Below are 26,422 nucleotides of genomic sequence, written 5' to 3' on the forward strand. Positions count from 1 at the left end.
AAATCATTACAAAATTTAATAAGTACTTCTTTTGCCAGTAAGGTAAAGGTAAAGGACCCCTGACAGTTAAGCTTGCAGGGAAATATGAGCTTGCAGGGCAGCAGCTGAAGAAGGAGCAAAAAGGGTTTTCTTGTGTGTGTGTTTCTTGTGGCTGATTAGCTGCTCTCCCTGTGCAAAGGTCAGAGGGGGCAGGGTTTCTGTTGAGGTAGGTGATTAGCTGTGGGAGGAGCTTATCAGAGCTTGCAGGGCAGCGGCGCATGCCTAGTGGCGCACACAGTTTGATCCATCTTTTAGATTTAGGGGAGCTAGTCTCAAACGTTTGTTGGGGGAGACCTAGGTTTTTTTGGGGGGGGAGTTATTTGTCCTGTCTGCACGCTTCTTATGATGGAGGACCGCTGTAGCCACCCCCAACGACACGTTCTCAAGATGGAGGGTGAGGGAACAGCTGCAGTCGCCTGCGGTTCCTGCACAATGTTTGCCATCTTGCCAAAGGTTGCAGGCAGCTTTACCTGCAGCAATTGCATGTTGATTGCCCTCTTAGAAGACAAAGTCCAGCAACTGGAGGAACGTGTAGCTACGCTCCAAAGAATTAGAGAGCTGGAGCTCTTCTTGGAAGCAACAGAGCACACCGTCTCCACCAAGGAGGAGCCAGGGGACTCCCCTGAGAAGGAGGCTAGTTCACCAACACAGGAGCCAGATATATGGAGAAACGTGACTCAAAGAAGTAGGAGGCCCAGGGTTCGCTCTGATTGTTTAGAAATACACAATCGCTTTGAGGTCCTCTCCCCTAGCATGGAAGACGAAGAGCAGACTCCATTTGAGGATCTCTCCCTCATTACAGTCGATCAGGTATATGAAGACGAGCAGCAAAGTCAGTCCTCAGGGAATGTGCAGGCGACCTTGGAACGGACAGCTCACGGAAGAACCCCGACCAGACCTAAGAGGAGGCGTGTAGTGGTGATAGGGGATTCCCTACTGAGGGGAACAGAAGCAGTGATCTGTGGGCCTGACAAGATGTCTCGGGAAGTGTGCTGTCTCCCCGGGGCTAAGATCCAAGATGTAACTGAACGACTGCAAGGAATCATAAAACCCACTGACAAATACCCCTTCCTCTTGGTTCATGTGGGAACCAATGACACTGCAAGCAATAGCCTCCAGAAGATCAAAAGAGACTACGAGGCTCTGGGCAGGAAATTGAAGCAATTAAATGCACAAATTGTCATCTCATCTGTCCTCCCAGTTGAACGATGTGGCCCAGGGAGAGAGGGAAAAATAGTGGAAGTGAACAGCTGGCTTCGCAAATGATGTAAACAGGAACGGTGTGGATTCTTAGATCACAGACTGCGGTTTCTTGAAGATGGACTTCTGGCAAGCGATGGGCTGCACCTCACAACGGTTGGGAGGAATGTTTTTGCCAAAAATCTCAGAAACCTCATCAGGAGGGCTTTAAACTGACTAATGTGGGGGAGGGAGACAGTGCTCCTGAAGGTAGGAGTCTATCAATTGATGAAGATGATCATCCAAATGTCATAGACCAAATGGAGCAAACAGCACGCAGACCTAGTGGTGGGAGGAAAAAATCCTTAAATAAGAGACACGGGGGAATGATTAATGGACTTCAATGTCTGTACACTAATGCGCAAGGCATGGGAAATAAACAAGATGAGCTTGAGCTCTTGGTACAGACAACTAAATATGACATAATAGGCATCACTGAAACCTGGTGGGATAAGTCCCACGAGTGGAATGTAATAATGGAGGGATACAATCTATTTCAGAGAAACAGACCAGACAAGAAAGGAGGAGGAGTGGCGTTATATGTCAGGGATGTGTATACCTGTGAAGAGATCCAAGATTTAGAACCTCAAAGCCAAAGTGAGAGCATTTGGGTCAAAATTAAGGGAGAGAAGAATAATAGTGACCTCATTGTGGGAGTTTACTATAGATCCCCAAGCCAAACGGAGGACATAGATGATGCCTTCCTGGAACAGATGGCCAAGCACACAAAAGGAAGGGAGATAGTAGTAATGGGGGACTTCAATTACCCGGATATTTGTTGGATGTCAAACTCAGCCAAGAGCATAAGGTCGAACAGATTCCTCACTGGCCTTGCAGACAACTTCATTGTCCAGAAAGTGGGAGAAGCAACAAGAGGAACAGCCATTTTAGATCTGGTCCTAACCAATGTTGATGACCTGGTTAGTGGGGTAGAAGTGGAAGGATCATTAGGTGCGAGTGATCATGCTCTTCTGAAGTTTACTATACAGCGGAAAGGAGCAGCCAAGCATACTAGGACTCAATTTCTTGACTTTAAGAAAGCCGACTTCATAAAACTTAGGGAAGTGCTGGGTGAGATCCCATGGACAGTAATACTAAAAGGAAAGGGAGTTCATGATGGCTAGGAGTTTGTTAAGAGAGAGATAGTAAAAGCACAACTTCAGGCAATACCAATGAGACGGAAACATGGAAGGTGCCTAAAGAAGCCAGGGTGGCTATCTAAAGAACTTTTAACTGAGTTAAGATTAAAAAAGGATGTGTACAAAAAATGGAAAAGGGGGGAAACCACCAAAGAGGAATTCAAACAAATAGTCAGCACGTGTAGACACAAAGTCAGAAAAGCTAAAGCACAGAATGAACTCAGGCTTGCTAGAGAGGTTAAAAGCAACAAAAAAAGGCTTTTATGGGTATGTTCGTAGCAAAAGGAAGAACAAAGAAACAGTGGGGTCACTCAGAGGAGAAGATGGTGAAATGCAAACAGGGGACACAGAAAGGGCTGAACTCCTCAATGCCTTCTTTGCCTCAGTCTTCTCCGATAAAGAAAACAATGCCCGACCTGAAGAATTTGGAGCAAATGATTCAGCAGAGGAAACACAGCCCAGGATAACTAAGGAGATAGTACAAGAATACTTGGCTAGTTTAGATGTATTCAAGTCTCCAGGGCCAGATGAACTGCATCCAAGAGTATTAAAAGAACTGGCAGATGTGATCTCAGAACCACTGGCAGTCATCTTTGAGAATTCCTGGAGAACAGGCGAAGTCCCGGCAGACTGGAGGAGGGCAAATGTTGTCCCTATTTTCAAGAAGGGGAAAAGAGGACCCAAATAATTACCGCCCAGTCAGTCTGACATCAATACCAGGGAAGATTCTGGAGCAGATCATTAAGCAAACAGTCTGTGAGCACCTAGAAAGGAATGCTGTGATCACCAATAGTCAGCATGGATTTCTGAAAAATAAGTCATGTCAGACTAACCTGATCTCGTTTTTTAACAGAATTACAAGCCTGGTAGATGAAGGGAACACAGTGGATGTAGCCTACCTTGATTTCAGCAAGGCATTTGACAAGGTGCCCCATGATATTGTTGTAAAAAAGCTGGTAAAATGCGGTCTTGACTATGCTACCACTCAGTGGATTTGTAACTGGCTGACTGACCGAACCCAAAGGGTGCTCATCAATGGTTCCTCTTCATCCTGGAGAAGAGTGACTAGTGGGGTGCCACAGGGTTCTGTCTTGGGCCCGGTCTTATTCAACATCTTTATCGACTTGGATGATGGACTCAAGGGCATCCTGATCAAACTGGGAGGGGTGGCTAACACCCCAGAGAACAGGATCACACTTCAAAACGACCTTGACAGATTAGAATACTGGGCCAAAACAAACAAGATGAATTTTAACAGGGAGAAATGTAAAGTATTGCACTTGGGCAAAAAAAATGAGAGGCACAAATACAAGATGGGTGACACCTGGCTTGAGTGCAGTACATGTGAAAAGGATCTAGGAGTCTTGGTTGACCACAAACTTGACATGAGCCAACAGTGTGACGTGGCAGCTAAAAAAGCCAATGCAATTCTGGGCTGCATCAATAGGAGTATAGCATCTAGATCAAGGGAAGTAATAGTGCCACTGTATTCTGCTCTGGTCAGACCTCAGCTGGAGTACTGTGTCCAGTTCTGGGCACCACAGTTCAAGAAGGACACTGACAAACTGGAACATCTCCAGAGGAGGGCAACCAAAATGGTCAAAGGCCTGGAAATGATGCCTTTGAGGAACGGCTAAGGGAGCTGGGCATGTTCAGCCTGGAGAATGAGGAGGTTAAGGGGTGATATGAGAGCCATGTTCAAATATATAAAAGGATGTCACATAGAGGAGGGAGAAAGGTTGTTTTCTGCTGCTCCAGAGAAGCGGACACGGAGCAATGGATCCAAACTACAAGAAAGAAGATTCCACCTAAACATTAGGAAGAACTTCCTGACAGTAAGAGCTGTTCGACAGTGGAATTTGCTGCCAAGGAGTGTGGTAGAGTCTCCTTCTTTGGAGGTCTTTAAGCAGAGGCTTGACAACCATATGTCAGGAGTGCTCTGATGGTGTTTCCTGCTTGGCAGGGGGTTGGACTCGATGGCCCTTGTGGTCTCTTCCAACTCTATGATTCTATGATTCTATGATTCTAAGTTCAGTCGCGAATGACTCTAGGGTTGTGGCTCTCATCTTGCTTTACTGGTCGAGGGAGCTGACGTTTGTCTGCAGGCAGTTTTTCCAGGTCATGTGGTCAACATGACTAAGCCACTTTCTCCGGGTCATGTGGCTAGCATGACTAAGTCGCTTCTAGCGAAACCAGTGCAGCGCACGGAAACGCCATTTACCTTCCTGCCGGAGTGGTACCTATTTATCTACTTGCACTTTGACATGCTTTCGAACTGCTCAGTTGGCAGGAACTGGGACTGAACAACAGGAGTTCGTCCCATCACGGGGATTCAAACCACTGACCTTCTGATCAGCAAGCCGAAGGCTCAGTGGTTTACACCACAGCGCCACCCACGTCCCAGTTGCCAGTAAGTTATATTCCTTCAAAAACCAGCTATCAAACAAGAGAGGAAGGCTCACAGTGGTTCTGCTCAGGATACTTTACTCCTCTCTTTTCTTAACTACAGAAACTACAACTGCAAGGAGTTGAAAGTAAGGAGCCACAACCACTGTTTCCCTTATCCTCTCCCTGAAACTGATAAATTTCTGTCTTTTTTCTGGACAAAGGTTATGCGAAATTCATCCAATGCAGTTTTTCCTTGCATAGGTAAGTAGTAAAGAACTTGGTTAGATTTTTACATTTTTGTTCAGCTCTTAAAAGGGACATAGGTTTTGCCAGGGGAAAATGTGGCAATCCTAATCTAGTTTTGTAACATCATCACTTCACAGTCTGGTTATGTCAGATTTTGCTGTACGGCTGAGTTGGGACTGCATTAAAATTCCATGCCAAGATAATTAGGTGCTCTGTGTTCTTTTCCCTGTCCCCACCCCAATCCTATGCATCAGCATTGCTGTGTTACATGATATCTTCCTGCACGCCCTATTACTGGCATAGCACATCTGAGGACTATAAAATATACATGCAAAACATTGTTTTGCTTTCCAGATATCTCTATATTTTATGGCTAACATTGGGAATGCATAGGCTTTTACACAGAGTTGCAGTACTCAGGATACCATAACTTTTGTAAGGTAACTTTTTGAACTTAAGTAGTAATCATATGTAACTACATAAAAACAATTATGCATGTTTCAGTATTTAAAAATATTTTCCAAGCCTTCCAATGCCTTGTATAGTTAAAAAAAAATCCACCAAAATAATGCAAAACTTGTTATATGTCTTACTTTAAAACCTGGCCCAGAAATTGAATGTTTTTCAAGCAGCAAACTAGTTCCACAACAAGTGATTTAATCCATTTAAGTAAGATGTGGCCAAGTTTAACCCAATCAGATTAGGCACTGGAAGTAAACAACTTTCAGTAAGTTAGAACTAATTTGGAGAAGCACAGTAGTTCCTGAATGTAAGGCAGACAACCCATGTGTTGTTGAATTCTGTGTAAAATTCTGAAATGCCTACATTAAGTGAGGACCTTCTCTCATTGAGCTAGTTCAAACATAATACTAAGCCATAGTTTAGTGTAACAAGAAGGAGCCTCAACAAACCTCAGGTTTGTGCACCTCTCTTCCAGTGCAGACATGAGGAGGAATTTGGAAGCTTTTGCTTATATTTTTAAAAAATTAAATCACATGCACTAGCGGAGGAAGGGGTGTGTGGTAGGTGCGGCTTGCCTGGGTGTCATCCCTGAGCGGGGGTGACATTGCTGCAGGTGGCGCTCGCCACGGGTGCCGGAGCAGCTAGCTCCGCCTCTGATCACGTTGCCCAAACCTGACAATCTGTGGTTAAACAGTGCTGAAATAAGCAGGGCCGCCTTAACCATAGGCACCAGGCTCTCAGGGGCGCCAGGCCAAGAGTCTGGGGCCCAAGAGTTGGGAGTCCGGGGGAAAGCTGAAGCACTATTTCTGGGTTAGCAGAATCTGTAACCTGAAGCGTATGTAACCTGAAGCATATGTAACCTGAGGTACCACTGTACCAGGTCAGTCTTTTCCAGTATTGTCTCCTCTGGCATTCAGGATTTTTCACACCATCTTCTAACTGATCCTTTTAAACAGAGGTGCCAGATATTGCACTTAGAACCTTCTGACTCAAAACATGTGCTCTAGCTGCTACCGCTAAGCTACAGTCCGTCACTGAATTCGAACCTGCTGCTCCTTGCTCCTGTTCTGCAAAATCAACATGGATTTGAATTGCATCTCCTTCTAGCACTGCACCTTTATGTTAAAAAGCAAACCCAGCACATTGTAATCAGCCCAAGGTCTTGTAACTCTCAGCTAAGCAGATGATGATAAGCAGCTAGGATCACAGCCTCTGTGGCTATCCATGAAGCTTGGCCGCTGTTCTCTGTCAGACAAGGATGAATGGGTCGGCTCCAGCCCCCTCTGTGAAACCCTCAGCGCAGGAACCCGTCTTGCTGGCCACATGATGCCTTTCCCTTTGAAGAAAGCAAACCCTCAATTTTCTGTCTTTGTGTTGTTAGGAGAGGAAAGCTACCTGTGTGTGTGTGTGTGCCTTACTCGGAGAGGCAAAAAGGAGAGCAGCACTGCAGTCTCATCTTGCAGATTGTGTCCTTGGTGTGATATTAAAGAGTTTCATGAATCCACAAGCGGAGAAGCTCTTCAGGGGGTAGCACTTGCACAGACGCATCACATTTCTCCGTCTCCTCTCCCCCGTAATTTAGTAGCCTAGCAGGTGATTCTGTTACTTTCTGGAAAAGAGGGGGGGAGGAGGGAAAAAAAAAACATACAGTAATGGGGAAAAGATGGAAGAGCATTTACTTCACCACTGCAGAGGGATGGAGGTACTGGGTTAGTATTGCAAAGCTCAGTGTTCAAAGCAGTGCTCAGGGCTGTAGCCATAAGAGGGCCTGTGTAAGTCTGATTCCCTTAGGCAGAAATGAGGAACCTGGCTTCCTCAGTTGTTTATGGGCTTCCATCAGCCCCAGCCAGCATGGCCAATGGTCAGGGTCAGGGATAGTGGAAGCTGGACAGTTTTCTCAAGGGCCACAGTGTTGCCCACCCCAGCTTTAAGTGATATTCCACCCTGCTTTTTAATTTTAAAAGTATCTAGCCCTCTTCATGGTGGTGCTACGAGGGGAGAAGAGCACAGGTAGGGTTCTACCTGATAGCTCACTAAGTTGCTCCAGTGTTGGGTTCAACAAGCACAAAGGCAAATATAGTTACATAGCTTTAAACACATTGGGCTACCTGTAACCCGTACAGCATTATCCCTTCATTTACACATCCGAGCACCGCAATGATCTGACTTTTGTCATTTCAAGGTTATGTGCACATTCAAAGAACATTCCCCCCTACAAAGAATTCTGGGCAATGTGGTTTATCCCTCACAGAATTACAATTCTCAGCAACCTCTAACAACAATGCCCAGAATTCATTGGGGGGGGGGAGAAATGTGATTTAAAAAGGTATGGTCATGTGTCTGCAGCCAGACTGATTGCTGCTCTTATGCATTCTAATAACCTGCCCGGGTAACAGGCACAGTATAAGCGCCAGGCTTCAACCCATGGCTTTTAAAAGCAGGGCACATCTACCTTTTCTGGAAGTGTTAAGGCACAACCTCAATACAGTACTCCAGACTATTTCTTATCTTACCAAAGTGTCCGGCAGGCTCTCGTTCGGGCAGCAGGAATACTGGCAGATCTGACATGTTTTCCAGGCAACCCAAAGAAGGGCCAAAAGAGTCACAACAGAGATAACCAAGAAGAGTGGGGCGAAGGTGACCAATATGGCTTTGCCTGCTGGAGACAAAAAAGAGTCTGTAGTTGCTAAGAAGGCAGAAAACCACAATGAGGGGCTCTGAGGTGAAAAGCATCTGGGAATTGATATAATTGCCACTGCTGCACATTGTGTTTACATGGCTTTGCACTGTTCTGAAGAAGAGTAATGTGAAACAGTGAAGTAAAGGGATATTCCGGAGCCCATATAGAGTCCTTAAGTGGGTTCTTTATCGGTAGGAGAAAATAACAGAGGCCAACCAGAGTATATTGAGAAGCAAAGCGGCTAGTAAGCCTGATCTTTATTCAAGGAACTGTTGCAACAGGGTCCCCACTCACCACATGCAGGAGGGAGGAGAACCCTGAACAATGGTACGCAAGCCCTTATATAGACTTTTGAAATCGCCCACCCTGTAAGTCCAACAAAGGTGTCACAAATGTTCAAGTTTTTATTAGATTTATCTGCCCTGGCCCCCCAGCAGTGGAGAACCATGTCTGGAAAGGAGAGTATCTTTGTTGTTCTTACCTTCGGCCCTCACACACTGCACCTGGCTGAAATTGCTGCTCCGGTTTATGGCTTCAACATAGGTCTGGGCTTTAACACAGTATTCAGTACCAGCTTCCATGGTGTCCATATGTAAGGTAGTGCTGCTGTCTTTCACCACTTTGCGATACACCTAGGGTGAAATCAGTTGCATTTGATCAGGTAATGGGAACATATAGCTCAGGCGTCCCCAACCTGCGGCCCTCCAGATGTTTTGGCCTACAACTCCCATGATCCCTAGCTAACAGGACCAGTGGTCAGGGATGAAGGGAATTGTAGTCCAAAACATCTGGAGGGCCAAAGCTTGGGGATGCCAGATATAGCTGTCCAGACTAGAGATGGAAAGTTCTGTGAATTTTGGTTCTCTTGGGTTCTCATTTTGCCAGTCTGAAATGCACATTTTATATTTTAAACAATCTTCATGAAAATTCAGCATTTAAGCACAAATTTATCCTATTGAACTTAATTTTATATGCAGCACAAACTAATGTACAAACACTTTCCCCCTAATATAATGTATTTTTGTATGTTATTTTCACTGGTGTCTTTGTTTTTATGCACACTTTTACCTAATATATGCATTTTTGTAAAAATCATTTGGAGAACATCAGAAAATTCTGATAAGAGCAAATTTTGAAAGATATCTATGTTTCTGTTCACATGTTGTTTTGGAATGCACAAATTTGATAGATTTTGCTTTAAATGCATACTGAATGGAATTTCTCCTCCATCCCTACTCCAGACTTTATTGCATTACAACTTCTATCATCCCTGTTCATTGATTGTCCTGATTTGGGCTGAGGTGAGTTGGAGTCCAACAACACCTGGAGGGCCACAGGTTCCCCACCCCTATATTTGATTAACTGGTCTGTTCTTTGCTTTGGCATGAGATCCTGTTTGGACACCCAAATATTAATGAACTCCATTGCTAAACAAGAAGAACCACCACAGCCCATTTCTGTAATGCAGCCAAATGCCTAAGACAAGGTGCACAAATACTAGAGCCAAAACAAAAACTGTTCACAAATTTGAAAATTCTGCAAGATTTCAGAATGCAAATTTGGCTTTTTGAATTTCTGGTTATTTTCGCATTTTGCTTTCAGATACTTTCAGAGGCACTCATTAAAAAACCGTCTCAGGGAAATATAAATAGGAATGTCTGCAAGCAAATTCAAGTTAGATCTCCCCACCCCTTTTATTTCTAGGCAGTTGTAAGAAATTCTGGGCAATTAGGGAGTTGTAGGAAGTTAAATTGTTATAGTACAAGACAACTGAAATAAGAGATTAACCCAGGTTCAATTGTATAGGGAAGGACCAAAGGTTCTGAAAGCTACCAAGTAAATTGTTTTCTGATTTCTTTGTAGGTAAGCTGAGCAGCTGCCAAACTAGACATTACTTCAATTGCATAGATAGCAACAATGTCTTAAAAAAATAATGTAATAGTAGGTTAGTGGAAGAAGCAATTTTCACCGGGATAGCAGAGTGTAGGGAAGGGAAGGTTTAACCCAAATTGAACTTTTTTCTAAAGCTAACTGCAGCAGGGCATAAAGGTAAAGGTAAAGGGACCCCTGACCATTAGGTCCAGTCGTGACCGACTCTGGGGTTGAGGCGCTCATCTCGCTTTATTGGCCGAGGGAGCTGGCGTACAGCTTCCAGGTCATGTGGCCAGCATGACTAAGCCGCTTCTGGCGAACCAGAGCAGTGCACGGAAATGCCGTTTACCTTCCCGCTGGAGCGGTACCTTTTTATCTACTTGCACTTTGATGTGCTTTTGAACTGCTAGGTTGGCAGGAGCAGGGACCGAGCAATGGGACCTCACTCCGTCGCAGGGATTCGAACCGCCGACCTTCTGATCGGCAAGTCCTAGGCTCTGTGGTTAAGGTGATTTTAATTGAGATCATTGCCCTTGGCCCTGGTACAGAAGCTCCAGCTGGGGCAGAATGCACTGGCCAGACAGCTGATGGGGGCACATGGCTGGCAACATGTGATACCATTGTTAAAACCTCTGTACTGGCTGCCCATCTACTACTGAGCCAGCTTCAAAGTCCTTGCATTAATTTCTGTTTCACTGCGAAGGAGCAACTGAGAAAGCCTCTCAGTGCAGGCCCTTGCACTTTTTGCAAGCTGATCTTTAAATTTATTGATAAAGAGTCTTTTAAGATATGCAGATCCCTGAGCTTTCTGCACCTTGGGTTCCACAACTGAAAAGGTCATACCCTGTGCCACAGCCATTCTGACCTCCTATGGTGATTAAATATAAAACAGATCCTCCGGTTTATTGTTGTGGCCAGGCAGACTCACTGGGAGAAGGCCATCTTTTAAACAGTCTGTTCCCACTTAGGATGTTTGCATCACAGCAAGTAGGAATCAAAGAGATTGCATACATCATCAGGCAACAGTATATAGCAAGAAGAAAAATGGAATTAGGAAGGACTAAAGTGAAGTCTCCTTGTGGATCATTTTCTGTGCTCCTCCATCATAATAACGTTCAGAGTTTTTGGCCGAGCTTCAGGATAGCCTAACCTAACTTCTAGACCAGGGATGTGGAACCTGTGGTCCTCCAGACATTGATGGTCTACAACATCTCTGATCATGGCCTATGCTGGCCAGGGCTGGTGGAAGTCCAATAACATATGGAAGGCCACAGGTTCCTCATCAATGCATTTGATCTTGTCCATGTAATGCAAGAGAACTTTCTTCTCTTTTGTTCCTGCATTCTCAGGCCAGATAGAAGACCAAAACGTACCTTGTGCCCTTGGCCCTTCTTCCAGTAATATATCCAGAATTCAAAGGCAGGTCCTAGACGCTCAAGTTCCACTAGCAAATGATATCCATCAGCTGTGACAGTCAACATAGGTGGAATGAGGGAGGCTGTGAAAACGACAGAATCATATCCATCATGGGACCATACATGAATCTCGCATCCCAGCTCAGGAGAAACAAGGATCAATATGCTGTGGAACAGCCTAAAGCAGGGGTCCCCAACCTTTTCTGAGCCTGGGGGAACATTTGGAAATCTAAGAAACTGTTGTGAGCATCATAAAATACCCATTTCATAGAACAAAAACTGTCAATGCTCAGGAACCCCGCCCCTCAAAAAGCCCCTCAGTCCCAATACCAATACACATCCCAAAACAAAAATCAGACAATAAGGGGGAAAATGCAACTTCCAAAAGTTCCCATACCAAAGAAAAGAAAAAAAGACAAATATACATACCCCAAACAAACAGAAAAAAAGCAGGCAAAGCTGCCAGGGGAGATGGGACGGGACAGGGGCTTTATGAGGAAAAGGAGGTAAGATGGCATTTCTGGATGCTTACCATATGCTTTGTAGCCAGGCACAGCATCACCTTGGTTTAAATAACAACACCCTGCAATATAAATAATGGAGGGCAGAGAGGGACCTCGGCAGGTCCCCATGAACACCATATTGGAGGCTGCCAGCCTAATTTGGAATTTCCAAAATGTTCTGAACTTAAAAGGAGATCAGATGGGTATTTGGCATATACTCATTAAGTATCTCCCCTCCCCACCCCAATGCTGTCGTCCTACTCAATCTTAGCCTACTTCAGCTGATCTGATTAAAAGAGAGAGGGAGAGAGAAGAGAAGATCCATTCATGAATCTCAAACATTTCATCTGCTTTAGTCCTTACAGTGCATTCTGTGCAAAATTTGCATTCAGTGTGGTTATCTCGTTTGTGGTCCCAGTCTATGGAATGTATAGTATTGCCCAAAGTGATCCACTTGAGCAGAAGCTTACAGCTTTATGTTCAGTGCTGATGTACTGAGTTTGTGAGGTGCTCTCATGCTGATGCACAAATCTTTAGGTACCATCTTGAATCTGTCACCTGTTTTCTCCGATTCCTTCTTGTTTTTCTAGTAGAAACCCCTCAGGGCTAAGTTGGGAGTGGAAACTGGATTCCACCATCAGGGCCAGGCATTTAGCAATCTTGCATAGACTTGAAATGTTTCTTGGTCTGCTGAGTTATCAGTTTTGCCTGCAGGCATCATCTACAGTAATAGTACCAGCAATAGCTACAGAAGAAGGAAGGACAAACCAGTTCTGTCTAGATTCGAAGGGAGACTATACCATCCAAAATACAGCGTGCCTTTATGAATTGCATAGAGAATGGTAATTCAGGCAGATAGAATCAGAAGCATCTGACCAGCTTGTACTCTTGAATTTCACTCCTACACATCAACTGATAAAGAAAAGGGAGCCCTGGCTTCTTTTCCAGCTAGGGCAAAAAACTAAAAGTAAGAGTTGAAAAATGCTGCATCAACTGTCAAATTTTGGAAACAACTTTGTCTGGAAGTCGCATTTTCTGAGCTGGAATCCATACTTCTAGGTAATAATAATAATAATAATAATAATAATAATAATAATTTATTATTTGTACCCCGCCCATCTGGCTGGGTTTCCCCAGCCACTCTGGGCGGCTTCCACAAAGACCAAAAATACACTAATATGTCATACATTAAAAACTTCCCTGAACAGGGCTGCCTTAAGATGTCTTCTGAATGTCAGGTAGTTGTTTATCAATTTGACATCTGATGGGAGGGCGTTCCACAGGGTGGGCGCCACTACCGAGAAGGCCCTCTGCCTGGTTTCCTGTAGCTTTGCTTCTCGCAATGAGGGAACTGCCAGAAGGCCCTCAGCGCTGGACCTCAGCCTCCGGGCAGAACGATGGGGGTGGAGACGCTCCTTCAGGTATACTGGGCTGAGGCCGTTTAGGGCTTTAAAGGTCAACACCAACACTTTGAATTGTGCTCGGAAACGTACTGGGAGCCAATGTAGGTCTTTCAAGACCGGTGTTATGTGGTCTCGGCGGCCGCCCCCAGTCACCAGTCTAGCTGCTGCATTCTGGATTAGTTGTAGTTTCTGGGTCACCTTCAAAGGTAGCCCCACGTAGAGTGCATTGCAGTAGTCCAAGCGGGAGATAACTAGAGCATGCACCACTCTGGCGAGACAGTCTGCAGGCAGGTAGGGTCTCAGCCTGCGTACCAGGTGGAGCTGGTAGACAGCTGCCCTGGATACAGAATTGACCTGCGCCTCCATGGAGAGATGTGTGTTTATTAGGTTAAATGTGCTGGCGGAAACTCACTTGCTCCAAAGCCGTTTTTATTACGACCTCACATTTGTGGAAGGCTGAGCCATGGGATTCAAAACAGATTTTCCGCCTCAACCGTGGCAAATTCCATCAAATTAAAGCAGAGAACTGGGGAGAACTGCACTTGCTGTAATTCTCCACAGGAAAATCCCTAAGTCATTAGATCCAATGGTGAGGCAGCCCACCATTACGTAGGCCCACAGGAGCCAAATCCTAGGGGCTGAGGTCTGTTCAGCCTACCACGATAAAATATTTGAGGGGGCCGGGGGGCCCTAAAGTTGATGGGCATTGCCAATCAAATGGTGTGCATGCACAGCATCATATGATTGATTATGCGGGAAAGCCCTTATCTCTCCCCTCCCCCAATATTTTAACTAAGTTGGCACCCTATGTAGGCCCCAACCTGTGTACGTTCAATTGTTTGACACACACAGTTTTATCACCTTAATCAGGACCAAGTTTGTGGGGAGGAGTGTCCCACAGCAAAATGCTGTTGGTTTCCCAACTCAGTCAAGAGCTTACCTGCCGAGAGTGGCAGGCAGACTTGAGCTGCCATTCAGATTTCACAAAGTGCCCTGGAGTGATGCTATATGTACATCGAGTGCTCCAGTGCATTGTGAGAAATTTAAAACTGCAACTCAAAGCTGCCTTCCTCAGCTTTGAAGGAGGAGAGGGCAAGGCATGAGTCTGCTTCAGTGGGATCCAGGCAGGTTTATAGAATCAAAGAATTGTATAGTTGGAAGGGACCCCAAGCCTCATCTAGTCCACCCCATGCAATGCAGGAATCTCAGCTAAAGCATCCATGGCAGATGGCCATCCAACCTCTGCTTAAAAACCTCCAAGGAAGGAGAGTCCACCACCTCCTGAGGGAAACCATTCCACTGTTGAACAGCTCTTAATGTCAGAAAGCTTTTCCTGATGTTTAGTCGGAATCTCCTTTTTGTAACTTGAAGCCATTGGTTCGAGTCCTACCCTCCAGAGCAGGAGAAAACAAGCTTGTTCCCTCTTCCATGTGACAGTCCTTGACATATTTGAAGATGGCTATCCAATCTCCTCTTTTCCAGGAGAAGCTGCTCGGGTCCTGGCTAAGCTGCTCAATAGTGCCAGTTTGCTGACACCCAGGACTGACCTCAGTAGGAACAAAGTCCCCCAATGGGATCATTAGCACCTACCATTATTCTAAGGATCCCAGCGTGAGATGTGCATCACAGAGGAGCACGTGAATGCACTTACTTGTGACACGATTGAAGAAGCTGCTGAGAGTGGCCCAGTGCGAAGCCTTGGTCCCCACACCTGCCCTGACACGTAGATCGTACGGCACAGTGGCAGAAATGTCTTCTGTGATGTCACACTGAGTAACACTAATGCCCGTACACTCTCCAATGGGAATCCAGCTGTCGTTGGCATAGTCTCTCTCATATTCTCTGAGGGGAAGAAGAAGAAGAAGAAAAATTAGGGGAAATAATGCAACACGCTTTGCTGAAGGCAGTGGTTCTTACTCATTTATTACATAAAATCTGTACACCGCTTGATTGTAAAGAAAACCTCCTCAAAGTGGTTTACAAAAGATGCAACAGTGACATCGAGAAAAGATTACGACTCTGCTTTAAAACATGCAGAAGTTAACATACTGAAACAGATATTAAAATTACCTCAACCTTCTAAGCATCTGGTAGGCTTGTCTAAACATGAATGTTTTTAGCGGGTGCCGAAAATAGTACAGTGAAGGCATCTGCTTGATATATCAATAGGCAGAGAGTTCTGTAAGCGCTGCCACACTAAACAATTGAGTTCTTACAAATGAAGAACAGGTATTATGTGTAGTATTGCCAGTTCCGCCAACTGAAGCGGTCGATTGGGCCACTGACCTACTTCACTCAATAATGTTGATGCTTATTGGTGGCAGCTCTCCAGGAAGAAACCTGGAAATGACAGGGATTGAACCTGGGGGCTTCTGTATGCAAAGTGTGTTACTCAGTTGAGTTATAGAAGACTGAGATCAAAGCAGAGTACAAATTACACACTGTACACTTGAGGGTGACCCGCCCCACCCCAAAGCAAATATTCTGTGCACGTTTTAAAGAATATTTGTTAGGAAGCCTCACACACATGTGTTGCAACGTGAATAGTTCCACAAGGGCAGACATGTCTGGTAGCAGATACAATTCTTTCCAACCTTCTCACATGGGCTAGTTTACTGCAATGCCACTTAATAACTATGGCTTGGGCCCAAAGACATGCATCAGAATGTCACATTAGGGTTATGTGGGAATAGAAAGGGTTGTATTGCTCCAAACTGGAAGTGGGTAATAACATTTTTGAAGGATACTTTACAAGCAGAAACCTGGAAGAGGGAGCAAGCTGGGCTAGAACCTCTCTCCGCAATGTTCTACTTTTTTCTCACTTGCAGGAATTTTGTTTTTAACGCTTGGGAACATTCAAAGGCACCTCCTTTGTAGTCTGGAACCATAGGCTGTGTGCACAACCCCATTTACTCTGCATTCAGTACATTCCCACTTAGGAACCAGAGTACACACCACAACAGCCACATTCCAAATCTATCCTGTTGTTTCTTATGAAATAATGCATTTTGATGCATTCCCCCACCCCCAAAAGAAACCAATTTAGATCCTTATTGAGAAAAAGAATGATGTGGCTGTGTTTCAAGTTGGTCGTGTGTACACAGCAATAGAGTCAACTTGACCACCTCAGAATATTTACCACATTATTCAGCTGAATGTGTGGGTTGGGTAGGCCCTACTACATGTTCCAGTCTGTGAGGGAATTTTCAAGAGCTCAACCAAAGGAGCAGGATAGGCCCTCTCTGATAGTCAACAGCTTGCATTGGCTTGGGTCATAAGATCCCTGCTGGGTCAGACCAAAGGCCTATCCAGTCTAGGTTCTTGCTCCTAACAGTAGCTAAGCTTATGCCTACAGGAAGCCCACAACCAGGGCATGAGGGCAATAGGGCTATCCCACTGTTGTCCTCCAGCATCTGATATCCAGAGGCATTCTGCCATCATGACTAGCAGCAGGATTTGCCTAATGGGGATTATCTGATTGATTTTTGATTTTTATTGTTATTCATGTTTTTATACCGTATTTTATGCTGCTTTTATAATTAAGTGTTTTAAAGTGTTTTAAATTTGTTGTTAGCCCGGTTTTTGAACCGGGAAGGGCGGGGTATAAATAAATTATTATTATTATTATTATTATTATTATTATTATTATTATTATTATTACCCTTTTAAAAACATCAACTATATATTTTGGAAACCATAGTTTAATACTGAACGGTGTGAATAAGTTCCCTTCAGCTTAATTGGATGATCCCAACCCCGTGTTCTAATTATCCATTTCCTCACACCATGCATAATTTAAGACTCTTCTGTCTTGTCCCAAGAAAGGTCAGCAGTGATAGTTACTCCATGTTTAGACTCAGTGTGAAGAAAAGTTACCCTTGAAACTCGACGGAATATTTTACAGCTGCTCCAGGCACTGTCACCGGGCTCCATACTAGAAAGTGCTTCATATTAGTGGACAGGATTGTGATGTTCCGAGGAGCTGGCAGTAACACACCTTTGCGTAGGAATCACCCAGCAACATGCAAAAAAGAGAGAAAACCAGAAGTTACAATTGGCTCTGTGAGTTATTATGGAGGAGCAGAGGTTACTGTTACCGCTGGGTTGCTCTGTCAACAGGATACAGACTGACATGCTCATGTCCAGCTTTGTCTGAGAAAGGTGTGGAATCCACTACCTTGGAGATTTTATATATATATATAAAAGTCAAATGAACATCTGTCAAAGATGCTCTAGATCAGTGGTTCCCAATTAGCTAAATACTGCAGAATCCCTACTTTTGAAACTCTTGATATTCCTATTGAAGTTTTTGTTTTGTGAACGGGGTCCATGGACCACCAGGTGGGAACCACTGCTCTAGCTATTTGACACACTCTGAAAATTTGGGCAGCTGCCTATGTAGAAATCACACTTGTGTTTCAAAGATCAGTTCCTGTACATAAAAGGGCTTTTGCTTAGTTTTCCCCCAATTAGGGCTGCAGGGCACCTCCATCAGCTCTGCTAAGAGACCATCTTTATCAGACCCTTTCCTCAGCTGTCATCTGCCAATGGCACTCATTCCATCAGGCTACAGGAGAGGAAGAGATGGAACGGCAGAGCCTACCCTTCAACCAGTTAGCAATGTCTGGCTCCTCCTCTTCAAATCTCTCCATTCCATATGGTTGCAACAAGACATCTGTTACTACGAACTAGTGCCTGAACTCGTTTTCTGTACTTGCTATTCCCCTCCTCCCCACCTTTCCTTGTGTGCTATGTATCTTAGATTATGAGCCTCAGGGCAGGGACTGCCTCATAACTGATAGATGCAAACTGCTCTGGGAGGCCTTTTTTCTTTCAGATTGAACTATGAAAGAAAAACGCTACTACTACGATGGCTGATAATGATGATGTCTAGACTACGGTTAACATTAACTACGATCAGCGATATTTTTCTAGAAAAAGAAGTGCCAGAAATGAAAAATCCCTGACTATGATTACCTTCAAACAAGTCGACTTGAAACCATAGCTACTGAAGCTGGCTTGTTTTATAATGTTCATAAGGAGGACTGTGCACATGCTTCACATGTGAAAGTTTAATTCCTGCCATCTCCAGGAGAGCATTTGCCCCTCGGTGTAAACAGCAGTGGGTGGATCAAAGGTTTAATTAAGGAGAAGGAAGAGTCCTTTGCACCTAACCATAATTTGCGTGTCTGGACGACATGGATAAATGTGGCTAATCAAAAGCAGAAGCTTCCTAACTCTGGGAGAGTGCAGCTGTATATTGTTATGGCAAGTGCCTTTCTGGTTAAACAACAATAATAAGGCGCCAGGGCTCATATCTTGATAAAAGCATTACAGGCGTCAACACAACATAGCTGACATGGGCAGCAAAAGCAATAGGCGACTCGGTACCAGTGAGTACTGGTCACAGAAAAAGCACTGGTTATGGCTAATGGCTAAAACCAATGCTATTTTTCTTAAAATAAAAAAGAGGTGTGAGAACACACCATGAACACCTCCCTCATTCTCTTAGAATGGCAATGGCGCCCACCTGAGAGGTGCTGGAACTCAGTTCCGGCTGAAAAAAAAGCCCTAGCTAAAACCAGACTAAAAGAATATGTGGGGGAATTTTGTTTCGCAAGGTGTAGGCTGGAAAGGAGGAGTCACCAAATCTTGTGCGTCACTTGTTTGAGGATTGAGTAGCCTGAGGGCCTTCTGTACAATTCATTTTAACTTGGTTCCTCGTGTCATGTGCATGGGTCACATATTTCCCCTCAAACTTGTCTTCCTGTTTGTGAAGATACCACTTTTTCTTTTTTTTTAGTACTCAAGGAGATATAGCTCTGAGGAAGCTCAGGCCAAGAAGCATATGCCGTCAGCTCCTTGTAAGGACCATCAATGGTCTGAAGGAACTACCTGGGCACCAGTACTATTCTCCGGGGCTACTTAAGACCTGTGTGACCTGAGGGAAGGCAGAAGTGATGAAGCCCAGGGGAGGAAGAACCTACCATCAGCTTTCAGTTGACCTGAGAGACTTTGGCCACTCTCCATTTTATAGGATTTTTTGTTTTTTGTTTTAGTGTTTTACAATTGTGAACTGCCTTTGGTACCTAAGCAGAAAGGCACCACATATATATAAAAGAAATACATAATAGACCAGGGTTGTAGTTTTTTTGCACATTTAAGGTCCCCATCATTTAAAGCAGTATTATACCACTTTTAACTGCCCTGGCTTCCCCTGAGGAATCCTGGAAAATATAGTTAATTATATAATTTATTAATAATAGTAATCTCCCTTCCATCTCTGTCACCATGGAGAAATTATCTTAAATCTCTAGACTGAAGTATACCCTGTGGATGTGAGCTTAATCTGTAATGTAAGAGATTTTCCGTTTTGATGCAATGTGGATGACTGCACACAATACGTAACATCTGTGCATGTATTTGTCCTGGAAGATAACACTCTATGCTTGATAATTGTTTTTAACTTTATCAACAAAGTTTGTAACCACACCACTTTAAACAATCACGGCTTCCACCAAAGAACCCTGGGGACTAGTTTGTTAAGTGTTCAGACTTCCGGGTCGGCGCCATCGCCGAATGGCGGACTCCCTCCGAGCTCCGGAGGGAGCCTGCACGACAGGGGCTGGGTCCTACCGCACCGGCGATGCGGGGACCCTTAAAAACCACGGCCACGGGGGCCGTGGACATGGAGACTCGGCTGACACCGTTAGCGCCCTCCCGACTCGTGAAGGAGCCTTTTTAAAGGCTACGGATCGGGTGCCGGGGAGAAGCGTGGTGTTTTGAGTCCTCTGCTATCCCTGCCGTGCGAAGCCGCATGCCATTCGGCGGAGAGCGCTGGCTTTTTCCTTTGAAAATTCGGACCTAAAAGAACAACCCGTAAGTAATTGGAACTTGGACTAAAAAGAGGGACAAAAATTTTAAAAATTTCGGAGCGAGCGGGGGAGGCGCAAAAAAGGAAGTCAGCCACCCCCTCCATTGTAGAAGGGTCAAAGCAAAGGATCTGATAACTAAGATCGGAGTAACATCATTTTGGCAAGTTTTTAACCTCACGAGTGAAGAATATGAGATTGAGCTGGAGGAGGAAAGTAGAATTCGGACTTAAAAACAACCCCCCCTGGAACCCCGGGAGCGATCGATGACGGAGTTTGGAGAGGAGAAAGGCAAGTTTTGACAGCTGTCAAAGAGCTGTCAAAGCGGAAAATAAGATAGAGACTATGTTACAAGGACTTTGCTGGTTATATTTGTTATAAATTGGATACAAATTGTTTTAAATAAGGATTATAAAGTTACTAGGGCTAATGGACGCGATCTGGAAGAGAACTCAGTTTTTGCAATCCACCTAGAGGAGCCGAGGGATATTACAAGTGGTTTTAGCTGGAAATTGGAACAGAACTGTTTACCTCCTGGGAAACTGCAGAAATGGAACATTATTATGACTACAGAGGCCACTACACCGAAGAAGACAATGGAATCATCTGTTGTGGAATGAAAGGAACTTGACGTAATGTTTTGTTTCTGAATAACAAGCCTCTGTAAAGGAACTAACTTTTGGAATTAGGACATTTGTGCAGGAAAACAGGGACAGAAAGAAATAGAAAGAGGAGTGTGATCAATAAGAACAACAAAATAACAAGAATTGGACCAAGTCAAAAGTGGGGACGTTTGGGACATCCAGATTTGACAAGCTTAAGGATTATAATTTGGAGTTTTTCACTCCTGGATATAAAAATCTGGATGGAAAAAATGGGCCTTTCTTTGAGACAGAATCCTTCCATGATTGGACATTCGAAACTAAAGAGGACTGGCAAAGGACTATGACTTAGAGAGACGTGGAAATATCGGACATTGAGGAACATTGGGAACGCAACCGGGAAAAGGGGGGGTGGGAAATGTGGAATCCAAAGGGCGTAAACTATGTTTTATTTAGGCTATATACATCTACATGGTATTCTAAAGTGGGGAACTCGTGGTGGGAATAAGCCGATTTTAGGGGAATGGAAAATAATGTGTGTTTTTTTTAAAAAAAAAATTGGGTTAAGGATAACAAGTCTGAATTGAGGAGAAGAACTTGTTGAGATCATTTGAGAGATTTGGAATACAAGGGGGGGAGGGAAGGGGAAGTCCTGAAAGGATGTAATTGGAAAAAGATTTGAAATTGGATGTTTTATTAATTTGTAATTAATTGGAAAACTTTAATAAATATTATTCAAAAAAATAATAATAGTTTGTTAAGTGTTCTGAGAGTTGATATTAGGTTAAGTACAAGAATAACCTTGCAAATTTGTAAGTTTCCCCCCCTTTTCCTTTTTTACACGGGTGTCTTAACAATTGTTATTCTTTTCATGTCTTATTTTACTTTGTGCACTTATAATTTTATACCAGGTATATATATTTTACTATTTTCCAATAAAGAACATAACTCTTTAACAGGTTGTACTATAAAGGTATGGAGCAGATGGTATAAGAAACGAGATTCCTCACCCTAAATCCTGCTTCCTTATATACCACAATTTCAAGATCATTTAGCAGTATCTACTATTCTTTCCAAAGCAGGGCTCCATCGCCTGCAAGACTGTTATGAAAACGATGTGCCACTTACAAAACCACAACTCCTGGAACACTTGAAAGATTGGCATGGGGTAACCACAGAGTCATGACACTTTATGAACATCTAACTTTAGCAAGCTCCCAGAAAGGCAGGGTCTGTGTGATATATCCCCTACTGATACAATCCCAGTTCTATTCACTTACTACTTTGAAACTGGTGTGAAAGACGGACCCTATAAGCAAACTGAAAGATTCTCAATGGCTTAAGATTTTATCCACCCGTCCCTTTAGGTCTGTGTCTTCTAACATGAAGGAGAATTCTTTGAGAGTGAATGCCTTTGGCTTTAAAAAATAAGGAAAAACATAAGCATCCTACACTGTACTGTATTAATTAACAAATAAAATGAATGGATAGACTATGTGCTATTGCTGTCTTAACATTTGTGTACATGTATTTATTTGTATAGGCTAAGACAGAAATCAAAGTTCTCGGGATGTAAGAGAAGTGGGGAGGGTCATCAAACCAATTTAAAAGGCCTGGCTAATTTTAACACCCAGTGCCAAAAAGTAAAACCGCCCTGCAGAGTGTTTTCCTAAATTGGAGTCAGTGGTGTGCGGTCAGTGGACTAGGCTAGTCCCCTAATGTTCCCCTGGCACCTCCTTCCCAAAGCCCGGAAAGTTTCTGCCTGGCTTAGGGAGGGAGGCATGATGCTCCAACAGGTCCAAGATCCCTTCTGCTACCTTCCCAAAGCCTGAGAAACATCTGCCTGGCTTATGGAAGAAGGCACAATGCTCACATACACAGCGCCCTCCCCACAATTACCCTCACAAGCTGGCACCTCTGGCCCTAACGGTTCTCCTACAGACAATTTCATCACACACCACTGTTTGGAGCATCACCAGAGAAAAGTCCCATAAAGGAATACATGAAAAGATTTGGTTTTGGAGCTCAAATTTAATATGCAATAGTTAAAGTGCGCAGGGATATAAGACAATAGCATAACATATAAAAAAGTAAAGGTAAAGGACCCCTGACAGTTAAGTCCACTTGTGAACGACTCTGGGGTTGTGGCGCTCATCTCGCTCTATAGGCCAAGGGAGCCGACGTTTGTCCGCAGACAGTTTTCCCGGGTCATGTGGCCACCATGACCAAGCCGCTTCTGGCGAAACCAGAGCAGCACACAAAAATTAGAACCGCCGACCTTCTGATCGGCAAGCCCTAGGCTCAGTGGTTTAGACCACAGTGCCACCCGTGTCCCAACAGCATAACATATATGGAACAACAAACACAATACCTCTGTCAACACAACGAGAATCAATAGTATATAGAGAAGATCCCACATGGGTGAAGGGAAGTTACGAGCATGGGGGGAGGGAGGTATAGGGCAGTATTTGGAAAATTGTTAAAGATATACCGGTATATGTGATTTAAGAGGTCAAGAACAAGGAGTCAAAAGAAGGAGACTAATATTAATGAACAGTAAAATAAGGAAATCTGAGAAGAATATGTTACAAATTAAAACATGTGAGTCATGTTCTTGCTTGTATTTTGGTTTATTTGGGTTGTAAAGTCTTCTGTTGTAAAGACTGTATATAAAATGAAATAAAACATAAAAAGTGAAAAGAAAAGAAAAGTCCCTCTCTTCCGCCAAGGAGATGGCGAATGCCTAAACGGTCGCAACGCCTCCCCATGATGACAACTGCCCAACAACAAAAAGGGACCTGAGGTAAATGGAACTCGGTGTACAGGGCTCCCGGTGCTGCTGCTTTTGACCTTTAAAGCCCTTCACGGCCTAGGACCCTCTAGCTACGGGACCTCCTCTCCCGGTCTGCCCCACGGAGAGCCTCAAGGTCCATAGATAGCAACACCCTAGTGGTCCCGGGCCCTAAGGAAGTTAGATTGGCTTCGACCAGAGCCAGGGCCTTTTCAGCTCTGGCTCCGGCCTGGTGGAACCCTCTGCCTCATGAGACCAGGGCCCTGCAGGATCTGATTTCTTTCCGCAGGGCCTGTAAGACAGAGTTGTTCCGCCTGGCCTTTGGCTTGGAGCCAATTTGATTCCCTCCCTCTCTTTCTTTTTTCTTTTCCTTCTCCTTCTGCGATGAGGCTACATTTTAATATTTTAATGTTGTATTTAAATTTTGTTTTTTAAGTTGTAATCATTCAACTTGTTTTTATTATTGCTTGTAAGCCGCTCTGAGTCCGGCCTTGGCTGGGGAGGGCGGGGTATAAATAAAAATTACTATTATTATTATTATTATTAACTGAGACTAGCAGAACTATTGAAGAACACAGTGACTCCCCTGAAGACAAAAATCAGCGACCTGACCTCCAAAGTGGAGACCTTCACTGGCATCATCTAGAAAAGGAAATCCAGATCCAACTAAAACAAATAGAGCAACTCCGAGAGGAAAACGCATGTCTGAAAAATAAATCAGCTGATACGGATAGCTGCCAAGAAAGAGAAAGCATGGAAGCGAGAATTAAACTAGCAGACCTTGAAAATCACAGTAGACACTGCAATATTGGCTTCCGAAATTTCCCTGATAAAACGGAAGACAAAAACCAGGCTGATCTCATTGTATGCTGGCTGAAAACCACAATTCCAAATCTAAAACTTGAAGTAGATGATCTGAAAAGGGCACACAGAGCTCTTAAGACCCATGCCGAAAGCCAAACACCCCTCCACGAGACATCATCGTGTGCTTCACCTGCTACAAAAATAAAAATCTCAGAAACTCAACCAACTTCCAATATTGAGAAAACCGCATCCTGGCCTTTCAGGATTTATCGCAAGAGACCCTAAACCGAAGAAGAAACCTACGACCCTGTATCCAACATCTTCAACAAGCAGGAATCAAGTACCGACTTTTGTCTCATTGTAACAACTGACACAAGACAGCACATGGCCACCGGCATACCTGAAGCCCTGCAACTTCTGGAGAACCTCAGACTTAACCTTCCACCAGAATGGCAGCCATCTGACCCACCGAACAACAACCAAGAAGAAAATACAGCTAATGAGTGAACGACAGTCAACAAGAGAAAGAATAACAGAAACGACATGACAATGCAAACCAAGACAGTAAAGTACCACTCACAGAACAGCTCCACTGAACACAGGACTACGAACCAACCTCAGCTAAGCCCACAAATCACAGATTGACAACCCTGCAACAACATCTACTGCCGAATTAAGCACCCAGAAAGCACCTCAAACCAATAGACTGGTGAAGCTCCCTCTTCCCTCCCCCCCTTGCTATCCACAGAGATCCTTCCCACATCAACACCTCCTTCTTCTTTATCGATCACTCGTAGTAAGATTGTCTTCCATGAACACGGTTTTAACAGTGAGTCTGTAAATGTACGCAAAAAATAAGCACACAAACAAAAATAGAACCCACCTCCCCTCCTTCTACATCCCATTCCTCACCACATGAATACAAAAAAACAAAATATGCAGGTAAAAGAAAAGGAAAACAGAAAAAGGCAAACTCATGCTAACTAAAACAACACTCCCACCCCAATAAAACAAACAGCAAACAGCATTTTCTAAGAATAAAAAGAAGGAAGGAAGGAAAAGTCCCTTTCTCCCTAGGACATATCTTACAGATTTCACCAATTAATGTTACTTGGAGAAGAGTCTCATTTTAAGATACAGTATAAAGAAAATCTAGGCGATCTGGAAGTTACAGTTAGTTCTAGGCAATTTCCCCCCAGCTCCATGCCCCATCATTCTGAACCGGGATCAAACATAAATAACCACATACCTGACACAAAAAGTGGCATCAAAGAAAAGATAAAGGACCGGAAGCAAATTGCCATTTCACTCCAAATTAGGAAGTCTGCTGGGGTATGGCTGGCCCTGGCATTTTCTGTTCCTGGGCCAAGAGTCTCTCCATGTTCTGAGCTGAATGGCAACTTGAATGTTCAGTGCAGAATGCTGTTGCCGTTGCTGCAGCATGTAAACTGCTCCAATAGTCACGAGTGTGGCTGCTACTGGATCCTACCTTACACATGCAATTGCATTGCTCAGGAAGGTGTGGCCACAGGTAATTTAGGTTCTGTAACAGGTTCAGTTAATTTCATTTGGGTATTTTCCTATAGGTTGAGCAATTGACCTAGAGAGAGAGAGGAAAAAATGCTGGCTACGTTGGCTCTGAGATTAGGCAATCGACAACTTGGAAGAAAGCTCAGTTGCAACTACCAGATATTATCAAAATTCTGGAGTGAAAGTTGTAGTCTGAAGGCTTTGGAAAACCCCAACAGTTGATATTTATTTATACCTGCCATGCATGGGAAACTAGGCCACGTCTCCATTACAAATGGCCAAGGGTGTAATGAAGACATCTGCCCACACCCAACTCTCATCCCACATAAATAACTTCCTGCTTGAACCTTTTTATCATCCCATGGGAACATTGTTGGAAGGAGAGAGAAAAAAAGTGAAGCCAAGCTGGAATTATTGTACAGTAGATAGTTGTGGAT

At 44.0% G+C, this 26,422-nt stretch overlaps 1 protein-coding gene across 2 annotated transcripts; it reads right to left on the minus strand.

Moving 5' to 3' along the window:
- Positions 1-6,307: 6,307 nt before the first annotated feature.
- On the minus strand, positions 6,308-25,956 carry IL20RB (interleukin 20 receptor subunit beta). Of its 2 annotated transcripts, none has more exons than XM_081869474.1 (7): positions 25,705-25,956; positions 17,263-17,383; positions 15,038-15,228; positions 11,439-11,563; positions 8,675-8,825; positions 8,027-8,169; positions 6,308-7,122 (listed from the first exon to the last, which is right to left on the minus strand). In XM_081869474.1, the coding sequence occupies exons 1-7, from the start codon at positions 25,757-25,759 to the stop codon at positions 6,997-6,999; spliced, it is 912 nt and encodes a 303-aa protein (XP_081725600.1). In that variant the 5' UTR covers positions 25,760-25,956; the 3' UTR covers positions 6,308-6,996. The 2 variants fall into 2 exon arrangements, with proteins under 2 accessions (XP_081725600.1, XP_081725599.1); XM_081869473.1 differs by having other exon boundaries at positions 8,027-8,172; positions 25,705-25,953.
- Between the last annotated feature and the right edge of the window lie 466 nt (positions 25,957-26,422).

Source organism: Podarcis erhardii, assembly GCF_964252035.2.
Source record: "Podarcis erhardii genome assembly, chromosome: 7".
NCBI classification, from domain to species: Eukaryota; Metazoa; Chordata; class Lepidosauria; order Squamata; family Lacertidae; genus Podarcis; species Podarcis erhardii.

Excerpts from the sequence above, each read along its gene's own strand:
- IL20RB (XM_081869473.1), bottom strand. The coding sequence starts at position 25,759 with ATGGCAATTTGCTTCCGGTCCTTTATCTTTTCTTTGATGCCACTTTTT. Across the intron at positions 11,564-15,037 it reads CTTCTTCAATCGTGTCACAA|CCTCCCTCATTCCACCTATG; the intron begins GTAAGTGCATTC and ends TCGTTTTCACAG. Across the intron at positions 8,173-8,674 it reads GCAGTGTGTGAGGGCCGAAG|CAGGCAAAGCCATATTGGTC; the intron begins GTAAGAACAACA and ends TTTTGTCTCCAG.